The sequence below is a fragment of the Botryllus schlosseri genome, chromosome 12 (genome assembly GCF_051294905.1).
Source record: "Botryllus schlosseri isolate E-star chromosome 12, Bs_hap1, whole genome shotgun sequence".
In the NCBI taxonomy this organism is placed as follows: Eukaryota; Metazoa; Chordata; class Ascidiacea; order Stolidobranchia; family Styelidae; genus Botryllus; species Botryllus schlosseri.
The window spans coordinates 8532332-8551090 of record NC_137247.1 but is presented as its reverse complement, the minus strand read 5'-3'; the positions used below and the strand labels follow the sequence as shown (position 1 = coordinate 8551090).

General features: G+C 41.4%; 1 protein-coding gene and 1 non-coding gene across 2 annotated transcripts; one reads left to right on the top strand and one right to left on the bottom strand.

The window, feature by feature from the left end:
* Positions 1 to 583: 583 nt before the first annotated feature.
* LOC145452714 (uncharacterized) lies at positions 584 to 13075 on the bottom strand. Its single transcript, XM_080330874.1, has 3 exons — positions 10066 to 13075; positions 7318 to 7639; positions 584 to 5902 (listed from the first exon to the last, which is right to left on the bottom strand). Exons 1-3 carry the CDS (start codon positions 11445 to 11447, stop codon positions 4508 to 4510), a joined length of 3099 nt encoding a protein of 1032 aa, XP_080187000.1. The 5' UTR covers positions 11448 to 13075; the 3' UTR covers positions 584 to 4507.
* Positions 6377 to 6447, top strand: Trnag-ccc (transfer RNA glycine (anticodon CCC)). The gene has a single exon. It is a non-coding gene; the product is annotated as a tRNA-Gly (tRNA).
* Positions 13076 to 18759: the final 5684 nt, after the last annotated feature.

The following is an 18759-nucleotide window of genomic DNA, read 5'->3' as shown; positions in this document are numbered from 1 at the left end:
TTGCGATCGGTTGACTAAAAAAAAGGTCATCTTTTGCGCTCAGATCTCAAAATACCGTTTTTCTCTCCACATTGCCAGTTGGATGATTAAAAAAAAAAAAGGTAATATTTTCGCTCAGAGCTAAAATCACCGTTTTTCACTCCGAAATACCCGCCAGAGCGTCACTTCTGTGCTAATTTGCGGCATGTCACTCGCCATTTGCTCTAAATCTGACCTAAATTTTCAAAAAAGAGGACAAAATCTCAAAAAAGAGGACAAAAGGGCGTCCTCCGAGGACACTTTCAAAAAAGTCAAAAAAGAGGACAGATCCTCTTAAAAGAGGACGTATGGTAAGCCTACACAATAGGGATACCAATTCGGCATATAAGTTACCAATAGCACTGCGGCACAGGCCCAGCTGTTCTTCTCCTTTACTAAACTGGGGAACTCTACGCTGATCAGTGATCAGTCTTTACAGAACCGCTAAAGCATAAAGGTATCACACAATCACATTAAACATCTAATACTATTCGGTACACAAAATGAACGGTGCATCAACACCAGTATGTTAAATGACCAAAACCATCAAATAAGATTGTCGCAGAAAACACAAACATATTGAAAAGGCTATTTACTGCAATGTGTGCGACGTCATCAGTCTCCCTTTCGGATACCACTGTTGAAATGTGAGACTTCACCTTGCAAAGTGCCTCGCAACGGCGTGATACGAATTTCTGAAGTGCAAATGAGCTAATATATATTGGAGGCAGAATTACTTAAAAAATACGGGGTTTCGATTGTGAACCCAACCTTTCCTGCGGGCGCCTCTTCGCGTGACGTAGCCTACCACCACAATCACCATTCGAGTACCGGTATGGCTTAGGCCTACTTGCCTGCAGCCTATGATGGCAAACACGGGAGTATCATTCATCACTAAGACGACATTTTTTTGACATGTCAAAAAATGTCAAAATTGTTTACGAAGTAAAAACGTTTTCGCAACCTGCATTCATTTCGTTTGTATCGTAGATTTTGCATTGTCGTTGAACTTTTCATTTGACATTTTACAGCTTGTAGCCTACTTTATAGGCCTGCCGTTGTAGACGGCCAATTGTTTGCTCATTGTCCATCATAAATATTCAAATGAAACAAATTAGTTGACATGGTGTTAGGCACAACGTACCGCAATATCTTAACTGAAGCAAGACTGCGTGGGCATTGCATGGTTCTTATATCAAGAAGCGCATGATGAAAAATTGTGATGTAGACATCATTGTCAGAATGAAGCAACACGGTGTGTCATCTGCAGTGTAGCCTACGCGCAACTTCAGTGTTGTCAGCCAACAACTGCTGGTGTTGAACGTTCTTTCTCCACTCTTGGTAAGCTACTTAGTAAGGACAGACTCTTTCTACCCGAAAATGTAGGAAAGTATCTTTCGTTGTACTACAACAAACTTCAATTATTTTGCCACAATACGTCTCGTGACTACTGGAATTCTTCATAGGGCCATATTTCGGTAAAACAAAGTTTTTTTATGTAAAAATTTGTCAGTTTTTGAGTCGAAAAAGTTTTTTTCAGGCCAAACTACTTCGTGAGGACAGGCAGCTCTAACCAGAAATGAAGATAAGTACTACAATTCTAAAATTATGTGAGAAAACACCTAATTTGCATACGTTAGGTCAAAATTTGGTCCAAATGAAGTTTTTTTAAAGTCAAAAATGTCAAAAAAAAAATTTTTGTTTTGTCAAAATTTTTTTGTTTGTTAGTCAGAAAAATCGCCCTATTTATCACCAATCATATCGTGAGTCGGTGTGTGACGTATGTCTTCACCTCCGACGAACCTCTGAGACTGTTCAGTGTTCAGTGAACCCCGGTTAAGAATCACTGATATATGCTGTATTTAGCGGTCCTAATAAGATAAAGCGACGTTACCATAGCGAAATACGAAAACATGATCGCCTTTCAGTGCTCTCTCCGATTTCATTTATAAAATAAGAACACGTCTCTGAATTCGAAAGCTGTTCATTCCAGTACGGAGCTTAAATGACTAGTAAACAACTTTATATTATAGCATGTATAGAAATGTTTTGGATTCCCAGACAACATTCGTGTGGATCGAGTTAAATTTCCGAGGCCCTTCCATGAATTACAAGTTAACTTTCCATGTTATTGATAGTAGCGTTCATGAGTTCACCCAATTTGGCCTGATACAAATCGCAGAGATTGGCGGTCGCTTCCAGAAAACCCGCCACATCGTTCCATTGCTGAACATATCTTTCCATGAACGCGATCCTCTTGATTGGATTGTGTATATAGCTGTGGAGGTGTGTAGCGATATCTGCGCCCTTCGCTTGAAATTGAGGAAATTTCCCTTCCATTCGTACGATGTTCGTGCGCATCTGCATCAGCCTTTCTTCCAGCTCATCGAGATCTTCCACACGCGGGCCACCGGGGTTCACCCCTGTCAGATTTGTGACGCCCGATAGAAGAAATATCACGAATATTCTTAGCATACGAACTCGTGTCATATTATAAATGCCTATGGAATAAGCCGGCAAGTTCTGCCATCAGAGAAAAACAAATTATACTATTACTATCGTAGCAAATTCTCGTTGACGTTACGATCATCATGCAGGTGCAAAAGATCAAACCAAAATAGAAACGATATCTTTCTGTAACATACAGGGCTATATACGAAGAGACAGAGATTTAGTGTTTCGTCCAACCGAAATGAAAATCACATTTGGCGGATGAAATAATAATAAATAGTCACTTAACGGTGTAGTACAGAGCGAGATCGATATATACGACTCTGAGTAGACCCATTATGGGCGTAAAAGAAAAATTTGGCACCATGAAGCAGCGATGGTCTGAATTGCACCCTATTAAGATGGAGATCTGTATATACACACACATATATTATGTCCGAGTATTTACATTGTGTCATGTTTGCAGTTCGTGCTTGCTAGCGTACCGTCATATTCACATCACAATCCTCTCATATTTTCAAGGGAATAATATATTTTTCAAAACGTAAATCTAGAGAGACGGCTATATACAGACAAATTATACATCGATTTTACGTTTTTTTTACGCACGGGATTCATGAATCAGATATCATGACGTAAATATTGCTCCAACTGATGAGCATAAAAATTCCATATGAAATAGGTAGGCCCACATCCGACGACATCAAACTCCAATGTACTGGCAGCATCAATAATAGGGATATTCAATGTGTTTCCAAGTAATAGGCAAGTAGGCATTATTTGACGAGACATTGCAGAATGACATCCGACATCCACCGTGAAAATGTGATTTACTATAAGTTAACATTCAGACCTCGCATAAAAAAATACATTTGAATAAAATTGTTGTTGTACTTGCTTTCGACGCGGGCCGCACAAAATGTTCCCGCGGACCGCGCGTTTGAGACCCCTGGCCTACATCAATGGACCTTTGTGAGTTTGTGACGTGTTAATTAGGGATACCATATTTCGGAATCAGAAAAGGAGGAGAATTTTATCAAACCATAAACGTTAGTTTACCGAAATGGAAAACAGCAGATTTTGAAATATTTACTGGAAATCTCGTAGCGTTGACTAAATCAAATAAAAAATAATGGTCACCACTCTGACTCGACTCCCGAATGACCCGCTCGGATAGGGTTACCATACGTCCTCTTAAGAGGATTTGTCCTCTTTTTTGACTTTTTTGAAAGTGTCCTCGGAGGACGCCCATTTGTCCTCTTTTTTTGAGATTTTGTCCTCTTTTTTGAAAATTTAGGTCACATTATAGCAAAATGCGAGTGATATGCCGTAAATTAGCGCACAAGTGGCGCTGGGTATTTCGGAGTGGAAAACGGTGATTTGAGCGCTGAGCGAAAAGTTGACCTTTTTTTTAGTCAATCGATCACGAAGTGGGAAAAATTCACCGATTTTTGAGAATTCATCTCCGGTTTTGCAAGTCTCAAATTTCTGAAAAAGTATCCTCTTTTTAGATTTCAAAAACATGGTAAGCCTACGCTTGAACGTCCACATTAAATATGTCACGTCATTTATGGCGATTTTCAATTGACCCTGTCCATTTCCTTATCGATCATTCTTATCTAATACCGAATACTGTGCTGTGCATGCATATTTTCTTTAGCACCATCACTGCTGTGTGTTATCTATTTTGGTTGGATGAAAATAAAGACTCTCTCTCTCTCTCTCTCATTAGCCTTGGTGTTACAGCTGTAAATAAGGACTAATTTCTAAAAAGGATTACATTTCGGCGTCCTCGGAGAACATTTTCGATTTCCTGAAAAAGAAGGACACGGTAACCCTATTGTTAATTGTCTGTCGCATAGTGTGGGAATGACATGTCGTTCATTTGGAACTTTAATTAAAATGAATCTACAAGAGTCAAGAAATCCGTCAGTCATTTCAAAATAGTTGCCGCTCATGCCACCAAAAATTTTATAGAGTATTTGCGCTGTGCAATGCGCATCACGACAGAAAGCACTTAGCAACGTCCGTGGTGTCCTCATTGCAATCTGCAGATGCTTCTAGGAGTTTGTTGAATCCACTTGTTAGCCACCCACTTGTCTCCCAACACTACCGGACAAGCGCCGTGTTTCGATCGGAGGTCAACGGTTTCGGAGTCCGACAGAAAATTATACCAGAAAATAGCCGAGCCTTTTTCTGGTTTCACCGCTACTCCAAGATCAACAAATGCAGTAGACCCGCCGATGGCAACATCGGACAGATATAACATGAATGTAGCCTCCCTGTCTCCATACTTTTGGTGTATACGGTGTGACGAAGCATCGAGGTGCGTGTAATAATGCCCTCCAATGCCATAGTTTGCAATTTGCAGGTTCTCACTCGATTGTCGGACCACTGTTCCTGTGGCGGCTTCAATTAATCCTTCGAGACTTCTCACCATAGTCTCATTCCAATCTTTAACCCAACAATTATGAGCCACTCTGTAATCATTGATGTCAAAATGTTTCTTTCTCTCGCCAGTAGTCGTAGCCCGTTTCAATCTGGGCAGGCACTTGTTTTTCAGAAATGTGATTTGTTGATCGCTTATGACGTCGTGAAATAGCGTCACCGATGGATTTATTGAAATTTGCTCGACACGTACAGGGCCCAAGATAAGCCTTGGATGGCGGCGATTATCCCACAAGGCGCATTTTAACCCTGCGTTAGACCAGTTTTCGATGTAAGTACCGTTCAGTGACGACTCGCAAAGTCTTTCGTACTTATCATTGTCGACACGAGACTTCTTGAGTTCTTCCACATCATCAGTATAGTAGGTCGCATCAGTATCGTTTACCCGATTCATAGCTTCCTCGCACCATTCGAGGCACTGACTCCATGTGTAACTTTGGCATGCCGCCTCAGCCATGCCGTAGCAGGCATACGGTGACATTGGCGCACCGACGCGGTCGCCGAATATGTATCCTCCAGCAAGATCGTGAGCTTTCAGGCCGTGAGAGTGTGATGCATCGAGTAATGCTCGCAACACGACCCTCATATCGTCCTGCTTTGGAAAAGACTGTATGTCTCCAAGGTATTCACCGACTACGTCGTTGGAAAAGGGTATCGATGCATTGAAAAGCTGTCCGATTTTTTCATCTAACTGGGCTTTGTGAGTGATGAGTAATTCGCGGTCCTCCGGGCTTCTTTTGACAAGCTCGCGGTAGCTTTGAACACTCTCCTTTATCGCGTTAACACGTGCTAACACCGCGTTTATTGCTACTTTTCCCTCGTTTAACCGTCTCTCCAAATCATGGACCATGTTTCCATCCTGTCCAGTCAGGTTTCTCAGTTCCCATATCGTGCTACGCCACGAATACGATGTGCTTTGAGACATTAAAGAAGTGCAGCAACCGCTAATAAAGAGTAGGATTCGCAGCGATGCTTGCATGGTATACTAATTATAATTACACCACACCTTGATTGAAATCTTAAATCATCAATACTGTTCGCGCGACCGTCGTATACTCCCGTCAATCGGTCACAATTACAATTTTCTCTCTCCGCATGAACGTTGATTCAGCATTATCGCGATATCATATTTCATGTGAATTCAATTAAGAAATTGATTATTATCTCCAAATATCTACGGCTAATTCCGGCCTTGGATACCTTTGCCATTTCATATTATTTTATTGATATTACTACTAGTATATGGTAAAGAAATTGAAGCGTCTAATGTATTTCATGACTGATGAAATGCACTGCACACAATATATCTTCCTCTCCCTTTAGCGACTGGTCACGACTCATGAAACCATTCCGCTGACTGAAAAAGCTTTCTCTACCAAAGTCATTCACAAATGAATATGCAAAGCGAAGGTGGACGCAAACATTTCAGTAGCAAATTTAGTTACAATGCCTGCGCAGAGCACTGCTGGTGTAGTGGTATCATGCAAGATTCCCATTCTTGCGACCCGGGTTCGATTCCCGGGCAGTGCACCTTTTAGCGCCCAGTAAATTTTCCAATATGAAGTTCAAAATTATCCCAAGCCAAATCTCTAACTGTCCGTACTAAATTAAGCAGCATTCCGAATTTTATTACTTGTTTCCATATACCTCCAGTCCTCCACATTCCAGCCTATATGCGCGCGCTCAACATTTGGCCACAATGCACCCGCGCTATGGATAGCGAATGGATTAAATATGTTTCGTGGAAATGCAGAAGCCTTGAATTAGATGCACATCATATTTAATTGCATTATCTGTTGTTGTATTGTTGAATTCCTCGAATATATTTCAAAATCAATCGTTTGAATAGGATAGCATTGTCACGCAGCAGATTGTAATACGACATAGGCGTGAATTCTATGGCTTTACCATCTCAAGATGGTTCCGCACGCGCTACACATGAACTCACGACTATACCATACGGATATATGCTTCATATTGGATGGTTTATTATGGATATATCTGAATTCCCAATGTCTAGTATCGATACTATGTTCTGTACATTACGGTACATGTTGGAATATATTGATGTACGTAGAATGCACTTGCACACATTCATTATACAGTAAGCCTACATGTAACTCTGACTGTCAGTAATAGTAGTTCAATCGCAAACTCACAAATAGTGAGATATGTACCGCATGTAATAAATGTGTATGGATTAAATACATTATTCCACATTTTTTTTCCGAATTACACTTAGATACGAAGATCTGGTTTCATCAATGGCCATAGGCTAGTCGCGGGATTGAGGCAAAATTGCGGAAGCAATTTGTCATGTAACAGAGTCAGATCTTCGAAAAATTTGCTGTAATTCGCCGGCCTATGTTCGGAAGGAAGAATAGCATGCATCTCCTTCACTTTCGTTGTAAACGAGTCGTGAGTTTTGTTGATGTCGGTTAAAAATCCGCTCATTTCGTCCCATCCAACCACATATCTCTCCATCAAAGCGATTCTTTTGATAGGGTTGTGAATGAAATCCTGTAGATGGGTGGCGATCCGTTGACCTTCATGTTTGAAACGCGGGAAGTGATCGTCAAACGACTCTAGGTCTAGTCGCAATTTGGATAAATCACGCTTCAGTGACTGCAAGAGACGGATGTTTGATAACAATGCCTTTTCAAGAAGCGGAGTATCTGCGCGTGCGCGCGTAACGGAACAGCATATCAAGACGAGAATGGAGCTGAAAGTATCCATGTACAATTTCTGTAATACTAAAATAAATTCAGTTTGTCACGTGGTACTTGAGATGTCTTCTATGCAACAGGCTGAAAGTGAGAGCCAACAGAATCGTCCGATTATGCTAACGTAACCATAACAATAGGAATAGGCATAAAGAGGACATCCTCTGTAATTACGAGAAGCTATCGAAATCGAAATGTACTATGCCATCGAAAACATGAGGTTCACTGCCACTAATCAGCAACTAGGTACCGGGACTTGGACCTGCAAATTATGTAATCTTCTATATCAAGAACCTAAGCCAGCGATTCCCATACTGCGTGACGCCACAGATTCTCAGACGTGCCGCGAGAAGGCACAGAATATTTAAAATAAGGCATACACAATGCACAGCACATACACACAAGTATAAGCGACATAACGGCTCGTTGATTGCTTCAAAAGCTGAGAAATAAAGACATGTGACGATTAAACCAATCACGGCATTGCAATGAATCAAGCAATATTTCTGCAGAAGTTGAAGAACATCTCATCTACGAAACGACCAGCTTTTTAAAGGTTTCCATAACATGAAATGCATGAGTTTTGGCTATCTACTTCCTACTCTTCCTCCATGGTCGGTGCAAAAACAATCAAAAGTACGTTGTTATTTGCATCTACGTGACTATGTGTTTTCGAAGCTAGATTACTTTGTATACATTATTATAGATAATACGAATGCTATCTAATAAAAAATAGTTTGATGGATCATGGCTCTTGTGAAATAATTATCGAAGCCGCCCGGCAATATACCCCAACAACGCCCGGTATCGCAATGGCATGACTTTTTAGTTCGTCTAATACAGTGGTTCCTAACCTGGACACCAGCCCCCCAGGGGGCGATTTGGATCTTGAACAAGGGCGGAAACGCTCAGAGGGCGATATGTGCGGGCGTTGGGCTCAGGGGGCGATGTGGGAGCGCTGAAGAAAAATGGCGTCGTAGTGCATGGTGCTTACTTAGAGACATGTGACATGTGATTAGTGATATTAAGGTGGAACAATAGTTCTATATATCCCTGAGTTCTATTGCAAATCACCATTCTACATAATCTGTCAAATCTGCGCGCGAATATACACCCGCGATATTTGCAGCGAGTTTCCATGAATGCGTACTTTTTTTTAGGTAGATAATTTCCCGTCACGCTAACTCGGGTTATTATCCAGAAATGTTTCGAACTAGGTATTGTATCCAGCAGCGCACAGCGTGTGGAGATCGAAGTGGCGCTGTACCACTTTTGAGAGTGAGAACGAGTGTTCCCTCTAAGCTGCGCACGTGCGCAAATGCACGGTACTGACACGGTCTCTGCGCACAGAAAATCGAAGTTGCGCACGAAAAAATCCAAACTGATGACATATTTTTAGTCGTTACGCACTGATGTCCAAGGGTCTGCACAGGAAGTTGGTGAGTGTGCGCAGACTCGTCAAAAATTAGAGGGAACTTAGGTAACTTACCCGTATTGCCAATCGCAGAGGTGAATTCAGGATGTGTACATCGGGCGCGAACCAGAGTGTATATGAACCCTTAGCCGATGGCTGTTATAACAACCTCGTTTTGATCCCGAATATAGCTTATGCAATTATTATATCGTTCATAAGTCAAATGGCTCTCACGAGCGATTCAAGCGCGAAATATTTCCAATAGTTAAGTCCCAGCCCGAAAAGACCGACCGAAATTCGACCCCATACCCATTGTTTTTGCGACAGAAAAACTGCTTCAAATATAGTACTACTTAAAATATGGGGGACAGACCTAGGCAATTTTTGAAGAGACGCCCGAGGAGAAAAGGTTAAGAACCGCCGGTCAAATATTATCCAACTGTGGAGCCATTCGTCATTCTGATTTATCCACGGAGACGCATTTCGTAATTTCCAGATATGGCCAAAAATATTTTGTGACAATCGTCTCAAACTTGTTTTTGAGCAATTGATTTGATCTGTCGTTTACACTTAGGTTAGTACTGAAAACCAGCAATTACTATGCGCTCCAATACTAACGGGTAAAAGTGATCGCACGTAGAAAACCCGAAAGAGAGACCTTGAATATGAGTAAAGTCTTTCACAAATTAACGGTCAATAGAGGTATGTTGGATCTGTATGTAACTGCGCATTAGATACAGATGAAGATATATAGATGTTTCTATTCAGCATGCGACTCAAATGAGAATGATCAAGACCAGGGGCGTTGACAAAACGGAAATATGAAGAGGGCGAAGAATTTTAACAATGGAGTAACGTAACAAATCTTCAACTACTAGTGGAATACCACGGTATCACTGATGCCCACGCGGATTATCGTCTGTGGACCGGAACAGCATCCTCGGACGAATGGATGGGACCTGATGAAGCCTATCGTACTCCAGCCACAGTATAGCAACAGAGTTGGCGCACTATATGAACCTATCTTTCTCGCAGACACTTCGCGACGTCTCCCATATCCACTTGTTTGCTATCCATTTATCTCCTAGTACAACCGGGCAGCCGCCATGCAATGTCTCATCGTTACCTTTCCCAGAGTCCCACGCTATATTATACCAGAAAATCGCACGTCCCATGACTGGTTTCACTGCGATTCCCGCATGGATGAAAGCCGTTGCACCGCCATAGTCAACATCGGAAAGGTAGTACAACAGTGTCGCTTTTCTGTTTCTCCGCGAGCCTTCAATGTAGTCAGTGTGCGCATAGTAATGCCCTCCTATCCCGTAGTTAGCGACTTGTAAGAGTTCAAGCGATCTGACAAGCTGTAGCCCTGTGATAGCCTCCACTAATCTGTTCATCCGTGACAGTTTTTTGTCAGTGACATCATTTAATGCGCAATTATGAGCTACTCTGTAGTTATCGACGCTGATTTGCTGTTCTCTCTGATAAGTCGTAGCCTGGCCAAGCAATGGAATTGCTTTCGTCTTCAGGTACTCTACTTGTTCTTTATCTATGACGTCATGCAGCAAAACTATAACAGGTGAAATTGACAGCAGTTCAGCGCGAACAGGTCTCAAGAGTAAGAGTGGATGGCGGGAATTATCCCACAGAAAACATTTCAACTCGGAGTTAGTAGGATTTTCGACAAATGTGTCATTGAGTGACTGTGCGCAGAGGTATGAGAATAGTTCGCTGTTACGGCGCGTGGTTTTTATCACCTCCACGTCATCGTCGCTGTATTTGACGCCGGTGTCGTTGCTGTGCGCTTTAGCCTCTGCGCACCATTCCAAGCATTGCTGAAGAGTGAAGTTATCACATGCCAATTTGGCTAAATCAAAGTACGCATCGCTTGGAAGTTGCGAATCGCTGTGCGTGTCTACAATACATCCGTTGGCTATATCTTTCGTTCTGAGGCCGTTGGACTTCTGGAGTTCCAGTAGAGTGCGAACCGCCACTTCGTAGTCACTTGTCTGCGGAAATGACGTCATAATATCCCCGAAACTTCGCAAGGCCTCTCGGCAGATCGAAAACTCTTGTCGCAGAACATCAGATGTGAATTCGCGAAACATTTGCCCATAGTCGCTCGCTATTTCGCTTGGAGAAAGAGAGTTCCGCCTAGCTCGATCGAGATAGACCTCAGTTAGTTTGACGTAGCGCTCGACTTGACGTGTGAGCTGGTCCAGCGACGACTTCGCCTTGCGAACAAGCTCTTCTAACTTGCCAACCAATCTTCTGTCTTGAATCGTCAGATTTCTCCATTCCGATAGCGTGCTGTACCATGAGTACACCTTTCCTGGCGAGGCGATTTTAATATAAATTGTTACCATAAGTAGTAACGTTAGGAAACTACGCATTTCTGCTATTTGAAGTATCTACAAAGTAGCATGTAGCGATTGCGGATTTACAATAATAGATGAATAGGCTATGCTATAAACGCGGCACATCAGTGCATGTTTCTATAACGATCGGTTTATTTCAGTGGGTCATAACCTTTACTAACCTACGAAACACTTCCTATAATAATTAGGGTGATTATCTACTTAAGAAATGGACGACTGTGACCTAAAAAATAAATAAAAAATGACATTTTTACCTTAAAAAACTTCATTTTGACAAAATTTTGCGATCATGTATGCAAATTAGGCGTTTTCGCACATATTGTTAGAATTGTACTACTTATCTTCCTTTCTGGTTGAAACTGTCTGACCTTGCGCAGTATTTTGACCTGAACAAACTTTTAGATTTGAAAACTGACAAATTTGTACATAAAAAAAACTTCATTTTACGGAAATCTGGACGTATGAAGAATTCCAGTAGTTACATCACGTATCATGGTGGAAATAATTAAAATTTGTTGTAGTACAATGAAAGATACTCTCCTAAATTCTGGGGAAGATAGTGTCTCTCCTTACTAAGTAGCTTGCCAAGAATGGACAAAGAACGTTCAAGAGCAGCAGTTGTTGGCTGGCAACACTGAAGCTGTGCTTAATACGCTGCTGGTGACGCACTGTGTTGCTTCATTCTGACAATGGTGCCAACATCACAATTTTCACCGTGCGCTTGTTGACATAAATAACCAATGCCACGCAGTTTTGCTTCAGTTGGGATATTGCGGTACGTTGAACACAATACCATGTCAACCTATTTGTTTCATACGACCGCTCATGATTCACAAGGAGCAAACAATGGGCCGTCTACAATGGTAGGCCTGCAACGTAGGCCACAAGATGTTAAATGTCAACGGAGAAGTTCACCGACAGGGAAAACATCTACGATACAAACGAAATGCAGGCTGCAAAAAAAATTGACTTTGTAAACAATTTTGACAATTTTTTGACCTAACGTCCTCAATTTTGACAAATTTTTGACTTTTGCAATGTCAAAAAATCGCCCTATTAATGACTATAGACAAAATAATCACAGTCTCACTCACGAAATTGTTGTAAAAAGATAATCTATCTTGTAGTTTCTTGATGACGTATTGCCCTTTCGCGCACCCCCTAAAATATTTCGCAGACGCCTAAGGGGACCGTGGACCGCAGTTTAAGAACCCCTGCCATAAATCATCGGTATCAGTATGCGCCTTAACCTCCTGGAAACCCCCATTGTTCCATGGGACGCCTCTTCAGAACCACTGGTTTATCGTATACTCGTACTCGCAAAATCCCCACATATCAGTGCTCACCAAGTATACGTTCCGTCTGTTGCTATACTTCGTTCATATCTGATCTAAGCGACATGCTGCTATAAGGTCGATTCAACTCATGTTCTTGCGATAAGAACTGTTTATCTAACAGCTCGCTTCCTATGACTGCTCGCGGAGTTTTCAAGAGACTTCCTTTCATTCTTTTGTTGCTGTTAAGTGAAACTATATGGTTGCTACCGAACTTTGATAACACCACGCCATATGGAAATGAACGCAAATTTTGATACCTACAATATTTAATATTCACTACAGTGGTCTCGGATTTTATCAGTGGTTTTTATAACCGGTGTTCCATGGAATGACAGATGTTCGCCGAGTACGTCTCAGGGGTTCCCTGGAGGTCACGACACATACTCCACCCATACGTACAATTTGGGATGACACGCCTGTCTCGGCCATCATTGGTTGTCGGCAATTAAGCCCGACCATTAGTCGAAATATAACTGTTGTGGAGGTACGTCATGTGCAGTGTCGTGCGCAGGGGAAGTTGGGATACGAAATCGAAACCCCGTCTTTTGAAAATGCTAATTATATCTCCATTATTTATGAACTGATTTGCAATTGAGCAATTGATATTCCCCTATTGCGTTTCAACCGAACAATACGATAACACCCTCCAAGCCAAGGTGAAGCTTCGCATTTCTGAGCTGGTATCTGATCGGGAACATCAAAAGTATCACTGGTTTGCAATAACTATTCTTTATAATGCAGTGGTCCTTAACCTTTATTAGCCCGCGGAACACTTACGCGAAACCGCAAGCCTTCGCGGAACCCCAAACTTTCGATGAGTCATAAAAACAAAAATTTACCACAATACAAATCTAAGTAGACCAGGGGTTCTCAAAGGGTGGGCCATGGCCCACTAGTGGGCCACAGGAGTAATTTGGTTGGGCCACAGAGCTATTTTGAAAATTGTAGAATTCGCGAAGGTTTGGATGCATTTTTTTTTGTTCATATTAAAAAAATATATTGATGTTATCGAATTATACGTATGCTACATGAAGCTTTTCATCCGACTCTGATGAGACTTATTGGCACGTATGGAGTCACGAATGTACAAGTCGAAATGGGAGGGGATACGGCGATTATATAATAACTGAAAGTTAATGCTGAAATATCCAAGTATTCCGGCAGGGCCATAATGGATTCAGGAGTTGGCACAGCACATTAATCTTCGGAGTCGGTCTAGAAATGTCCGGCCTTGAAATCATTATACATAATGTAAGAGTCACATGAATTGGTGATATTATTGGAATTAATGTTATCACATCGCAACTTCAAAGAGTACAAGACATATACTAGGTAGGCCTATACATTTTACTACTAGCATATTCAAAAAATGTCTCCATCTTCTCTGTAGTATCCCATTCATCAAACAATTGTTTGAAGCGGGCCCAGAATGGGTATAGTATTCCCCACCAAAGTGGAATTAAACCCCCAATCACACAGTGAATGCGGGGATTGGATCATTGGGTTTCGCGACTTGAGTCGAACAGAGGATGTACACAAGAGTTATACGATATTGCAGGGCCGTAACTTTCGCACCCCTAACCCACAATTGGGAGAGCTCAAAGTTGCTAATAATAATTTCGTTGGTTGTCTGTTGGAGATTTATTTACCTTGAAATTTTTCGTCGCGCTTGGCGCGAATTCATGTTTCCTCAGATCGACATTTAAATATGAACAGTCATGAAAAAATGCGTATATTTTTGAGAAATAGCCATATCGGCGGCGATTAGCCTACCACACATTGAAGTGCACCATGACTTTATAAGAGGTGGGCCACAGAACATTTTCAAACCTGAAAATGGGCCACAGACAAAAAATGGCTGAGAACCCCTGAACTAGACGCATGTAATACCAGAATATACATATGGGAAGCGAGTGGCCAGAGTATATATAATCTTACTCCACATCAAATCATTTGCAGTCATTTTCTCAGTGAAATCACGGTTTGAAAATGCATGGCTTCGACTATAGATTGACTTTAAAGTATAACCTGCAAACTGTGCTTTCACGTAATTTGTATGCGCGAGAGTGCGGAATACTTTTCCCGATTTCATCGATTACAATATCCGTGATACAAGTGGGGTTCGTCAATTTCAGACAGTCACTTTTACAGCCTAATGGTCCGGAGATATCGCACAGATGCGAGCATTAGCCATTACCCTGGACTTGACTGTGATTATTATATTTTACTCCCGACTCGCCATGAATGTACTGTACGTGTACCCTCGTGCTCCTGGATAAAGTGGTAATCTTATAAAGTTTGGTGTCAGCACCAACTATAGCAGTAGTTCATAAAATTTTCAGTCCGCGACCCAAATCTGAGTTTTAGTGGCTATGTTAGCGTGTTATGTTTCTACCGGTAGTTATGCGTCCGTATGACATATAGACAGGGTTGCCATCGACATTGACCCAAAAATAAGGACAGTCAAAAAATTAGATTAGCATGAAAAAGCGTTTTAGTACATACGTTGTATTTATTTGAGCCGTGGCATAACACTTTCCATACTTTTCGCCAGAAACAATCTGCTCCAGTAACACCTTGTTATTAGAAAGTGCTTCATGGATCTCACGACAGCTCATAGGTCTAGGTTCACTTGGGCCGAAACAGCACTGCACCCCCCACCTCCGTAGGGTGATAAACCAAACTTCTTCACCTCGTTGTGATAACAGGCTTTTATCAATAGGGAAAATGCCGTACAACGAGTTTATACAAATTCATTTTTGAGCGCATGGAGCAAGAACTCCAGTAACAATGTTTGTACTCTTGGTCCTAGCCGGAGAAAACTTATTTGCGACGTTGGAGTCAGGGAATATTGTTTTGAACGATTGCGATGTGCAATCGTTGGTGAGGAATGATTGCTGGTGTTTAACAGTATGGAATGCCCAGTTACCCTCTGCAGCAGCTGCCTTATAGTTTGTGGTCGTTGGTACTGATCGACTTGTGGAGAAATTATTCATAGACTGGCTCAAATCAATCATTATGACACAGTTCTTGTGTTTTGGGGTATCAATGTGAGTTGAAATAGCGGTCTTTCTTATAGCCTCCAGGTTAATGTCACAATTGCAAATATTACAATGTGCGGAACCTTTCAAGTTTCGTTAGATACCTTTGAATTCTCTCTCATAATCGTCACGAAAAACGTTTTTTCGCCTGCTCATTTTAACAAACCGGATTTAGCCATATTAGTAGCTGAAACAATATGCACAAGTGCAATTTAATTTAGAAAAATTTATCAATGATTTATAGCTTTACTACTTTTTAACCAATGTGTCGACTGAACTGCGCCTTTTTTCACTACACAATAAATGCTGCCTTCCCCACAGCTTGAGCTTATTCTGCTGTAGACCGAACAGCAGGAACCTGATACTGCTGTTAAGTGCTAAAATGACGCCCGCAGAGGTAGCTTGGTGCAGACGAAACTGCTATACCGCCACTCAGGCACTCACTGCCCTAGCCCTCACCAGTTAGAAGTCAAATCTTGTGGTGTGTAAATCACAAGAGTTCATATCATTTATGATGTCATAAAATCTCAACGTAAAAGCATAATTTTAGAATATTATGCAACACTACCAGAAAAAAAACGATCGAAGTTCTCTAGCGGTTTAAAATAAGACAAAATAAGGACGCAAGGCAAAAATAAGGACATTTCTTAGAAATAAGGACGGTTGAGTTTTCTAAGACGTGGCCCTTCAAAATAAGGACAAATCTTAGAAATAAGGACGGTATGGCAACCCTGCATATAGAGAACGCGCAGCCAACCAGTACGCATGCAATTCGGTTCTACGAAGCAGGTGTGACGTACGCGATTTCAAATTGGGTGCGTTATTTCCCTCTGCGGGTCGCATTTTTAGTATACGAGTCTTGGACTGTAAGGATGGGAATATTCGGTGCCGGCAATTTCGCCGATCGGACTACAACATCGAAGGTTTTTGCCAACCAGCGACGGTCATTTTCGGCCAAGGTTTTATCGTCGTGGATCTTGTCGCGGACGCATGTCGGTCACAACTAGGGCTGGGCACAATGATTCGAGTACTCGAATCTGAATCGAGCATTAATTTTAATGATTCGAGTCGAGTATAGCAAAATACAAATTTTTCGAGTACTGAAATTATACGCACCTCGCAACTGAAAGTTGATTTCCTAACGATAATTAAAGTTTTGATACTATTTTCCATTGAATAAGCCTTGAAACCTTGATTGGCCGTGTCTCAGCATATGAGACATAGTACAAAGCTACGAACGTTACCGGAAATAACACAGTTCCAAAGTCATGATCAACCCACAGCATTGTCAAGAAGTGCAACGAAATCGGTATGGTAGAAAAAATACTAAAGTATCTTTAATGTGATAGATAACATGCATTATGTTCCTTGTGATCGCATAAAGGTACATATTTGAACTTTGAAAAAGTACATTCTGTTGTGACGTCATAATGAGCGATACTCGATTACTCGATTCGAGTCGAAGTGTTATACGTGATTCAGAGTCCAATCACTTAGGTACTCGATTTTGCCCAGCCGTTTAGTCTCAACCTCATGTCTTCATGTGTCTCGACGCGGAAAGGGTGGGCCCTGAAATACCCGTGTTTAATAGTCCCGCACTTGATCGTTGCGTTTACTAGACTAAATCTTTCCAACGGTCTCCGACAGTGACATGACATGAAATCAATTTGCGTAATACATTAAAGGTTGGCCATATTACTGCAATCACTTTTTTCACGTGTCTCACTTATTGGCTACAGTCCGCAAGACAATGACCATGGAAATTTACAAATTAACCACAGCAGATCGCGAAAAGCGCGAACAAAATTCTATGATGCAAGAAATTCAGCAAGTATGACATTCATATTAAGTGACCGCTCTGTTACGGTTGCGACCCAAATTTATACCACATACCCATGTTTGGGTCGCGAGCCGTACTTTATGAACCCCTGACATTGTATAGTCGCCACAGCGTTCCAACTGATTCGCTAGTGTTCTTTACTATACAGATCAAAGTCTTGTTGGTTCACTGTATATTATTTTTATATATTCAGTCGGCAACACAACTCTACGCGTGAAATCTGCATGTTCTTAACTTACTGATCTTGACGAAGTCATCGCGTTACCCTATCGCTAATAATTACGTCATACTCTAATATCTGCACTTCACGCAAAGCCATTGTTCAACGTACCTACTGCTGCTTTACGGCTTCCTGAATAGAAAGGTATGTAAAATCCTTTTGGAAGCTGGTACGGTCTTGTGGACGTAGCTTTCGGTCTTCCATGATAATGTTACCCGCGGTCCATGTCTACATACCTTTGCGAGCAAACCTTTTCGAACATCAAAATTAACAAGACCAAGAGGCGTTCCAATATAACTTATGTTCACGTGCAGTCTTTACTAAGGGTTTGTATGTCAAACATGCAGCCAGAGTTCAAAGAACTTGTGTACAATTTTGATCGACCACAGTACATTACGTTAATAAATTCATTGACTACTGTTTTTGGTCCCTATGCTCTGCGCTTAAAATTTACATTAAACAGGAATTATTTTTTATATAGGTTGATAAATACGCGATTAATGCATCGATTCAGGAATCCGGCCCGCCAAGTTCTTCATTTTTCTCATATCCGGCCCGCCGACTGGAGAAGTTGCCCGCCCCTGGACTCTTATATGATTTCATTGTCGATTGCTATTGAGTCGATCGCCATTGTTTCATCATAATCCCTCATAATGTAATTGTATCTTGCGTTAAAACGATTGAAATACAGTTCATTGTTTCATAACCAGGGCGATTTTTTTTTGACATTGCAAAATTTTGTCAAAATTGTAGCGTTAGGTCAAAAGATTGTCAAATTTGTTTACGAAGTCAAACTTCTCTGCAACCTGCATTTCGTTTGTATCGCATAGATGTTTGCACTGTGGGTGAACTTATCATTTGACATCTTGCAGCCTACTTGATAGGCCTA

Coding starts and splice junctions, on each gene's coding strand:
- LOC145452714 (XM_080330874.1), bottom strand. CDS start 11,447: ATGCGTAGTTTCCTAACGTTACTACTTATGGTAACAATTTATATTAAA. Junction 7,640..10,065: donor GAGAAAGATAGGTTCATATA/GTGCGCCAACTC, acceptor GGATACTTTCAG/CTCCATTCTCGTCTTGATAT. Junction 5,903..7,317: donor ACGACTCGTTTACAACGAAA/GTGAAGGAGATG, acceptor AATTATAATTAG/TATACCATGCAAGCATCGCT.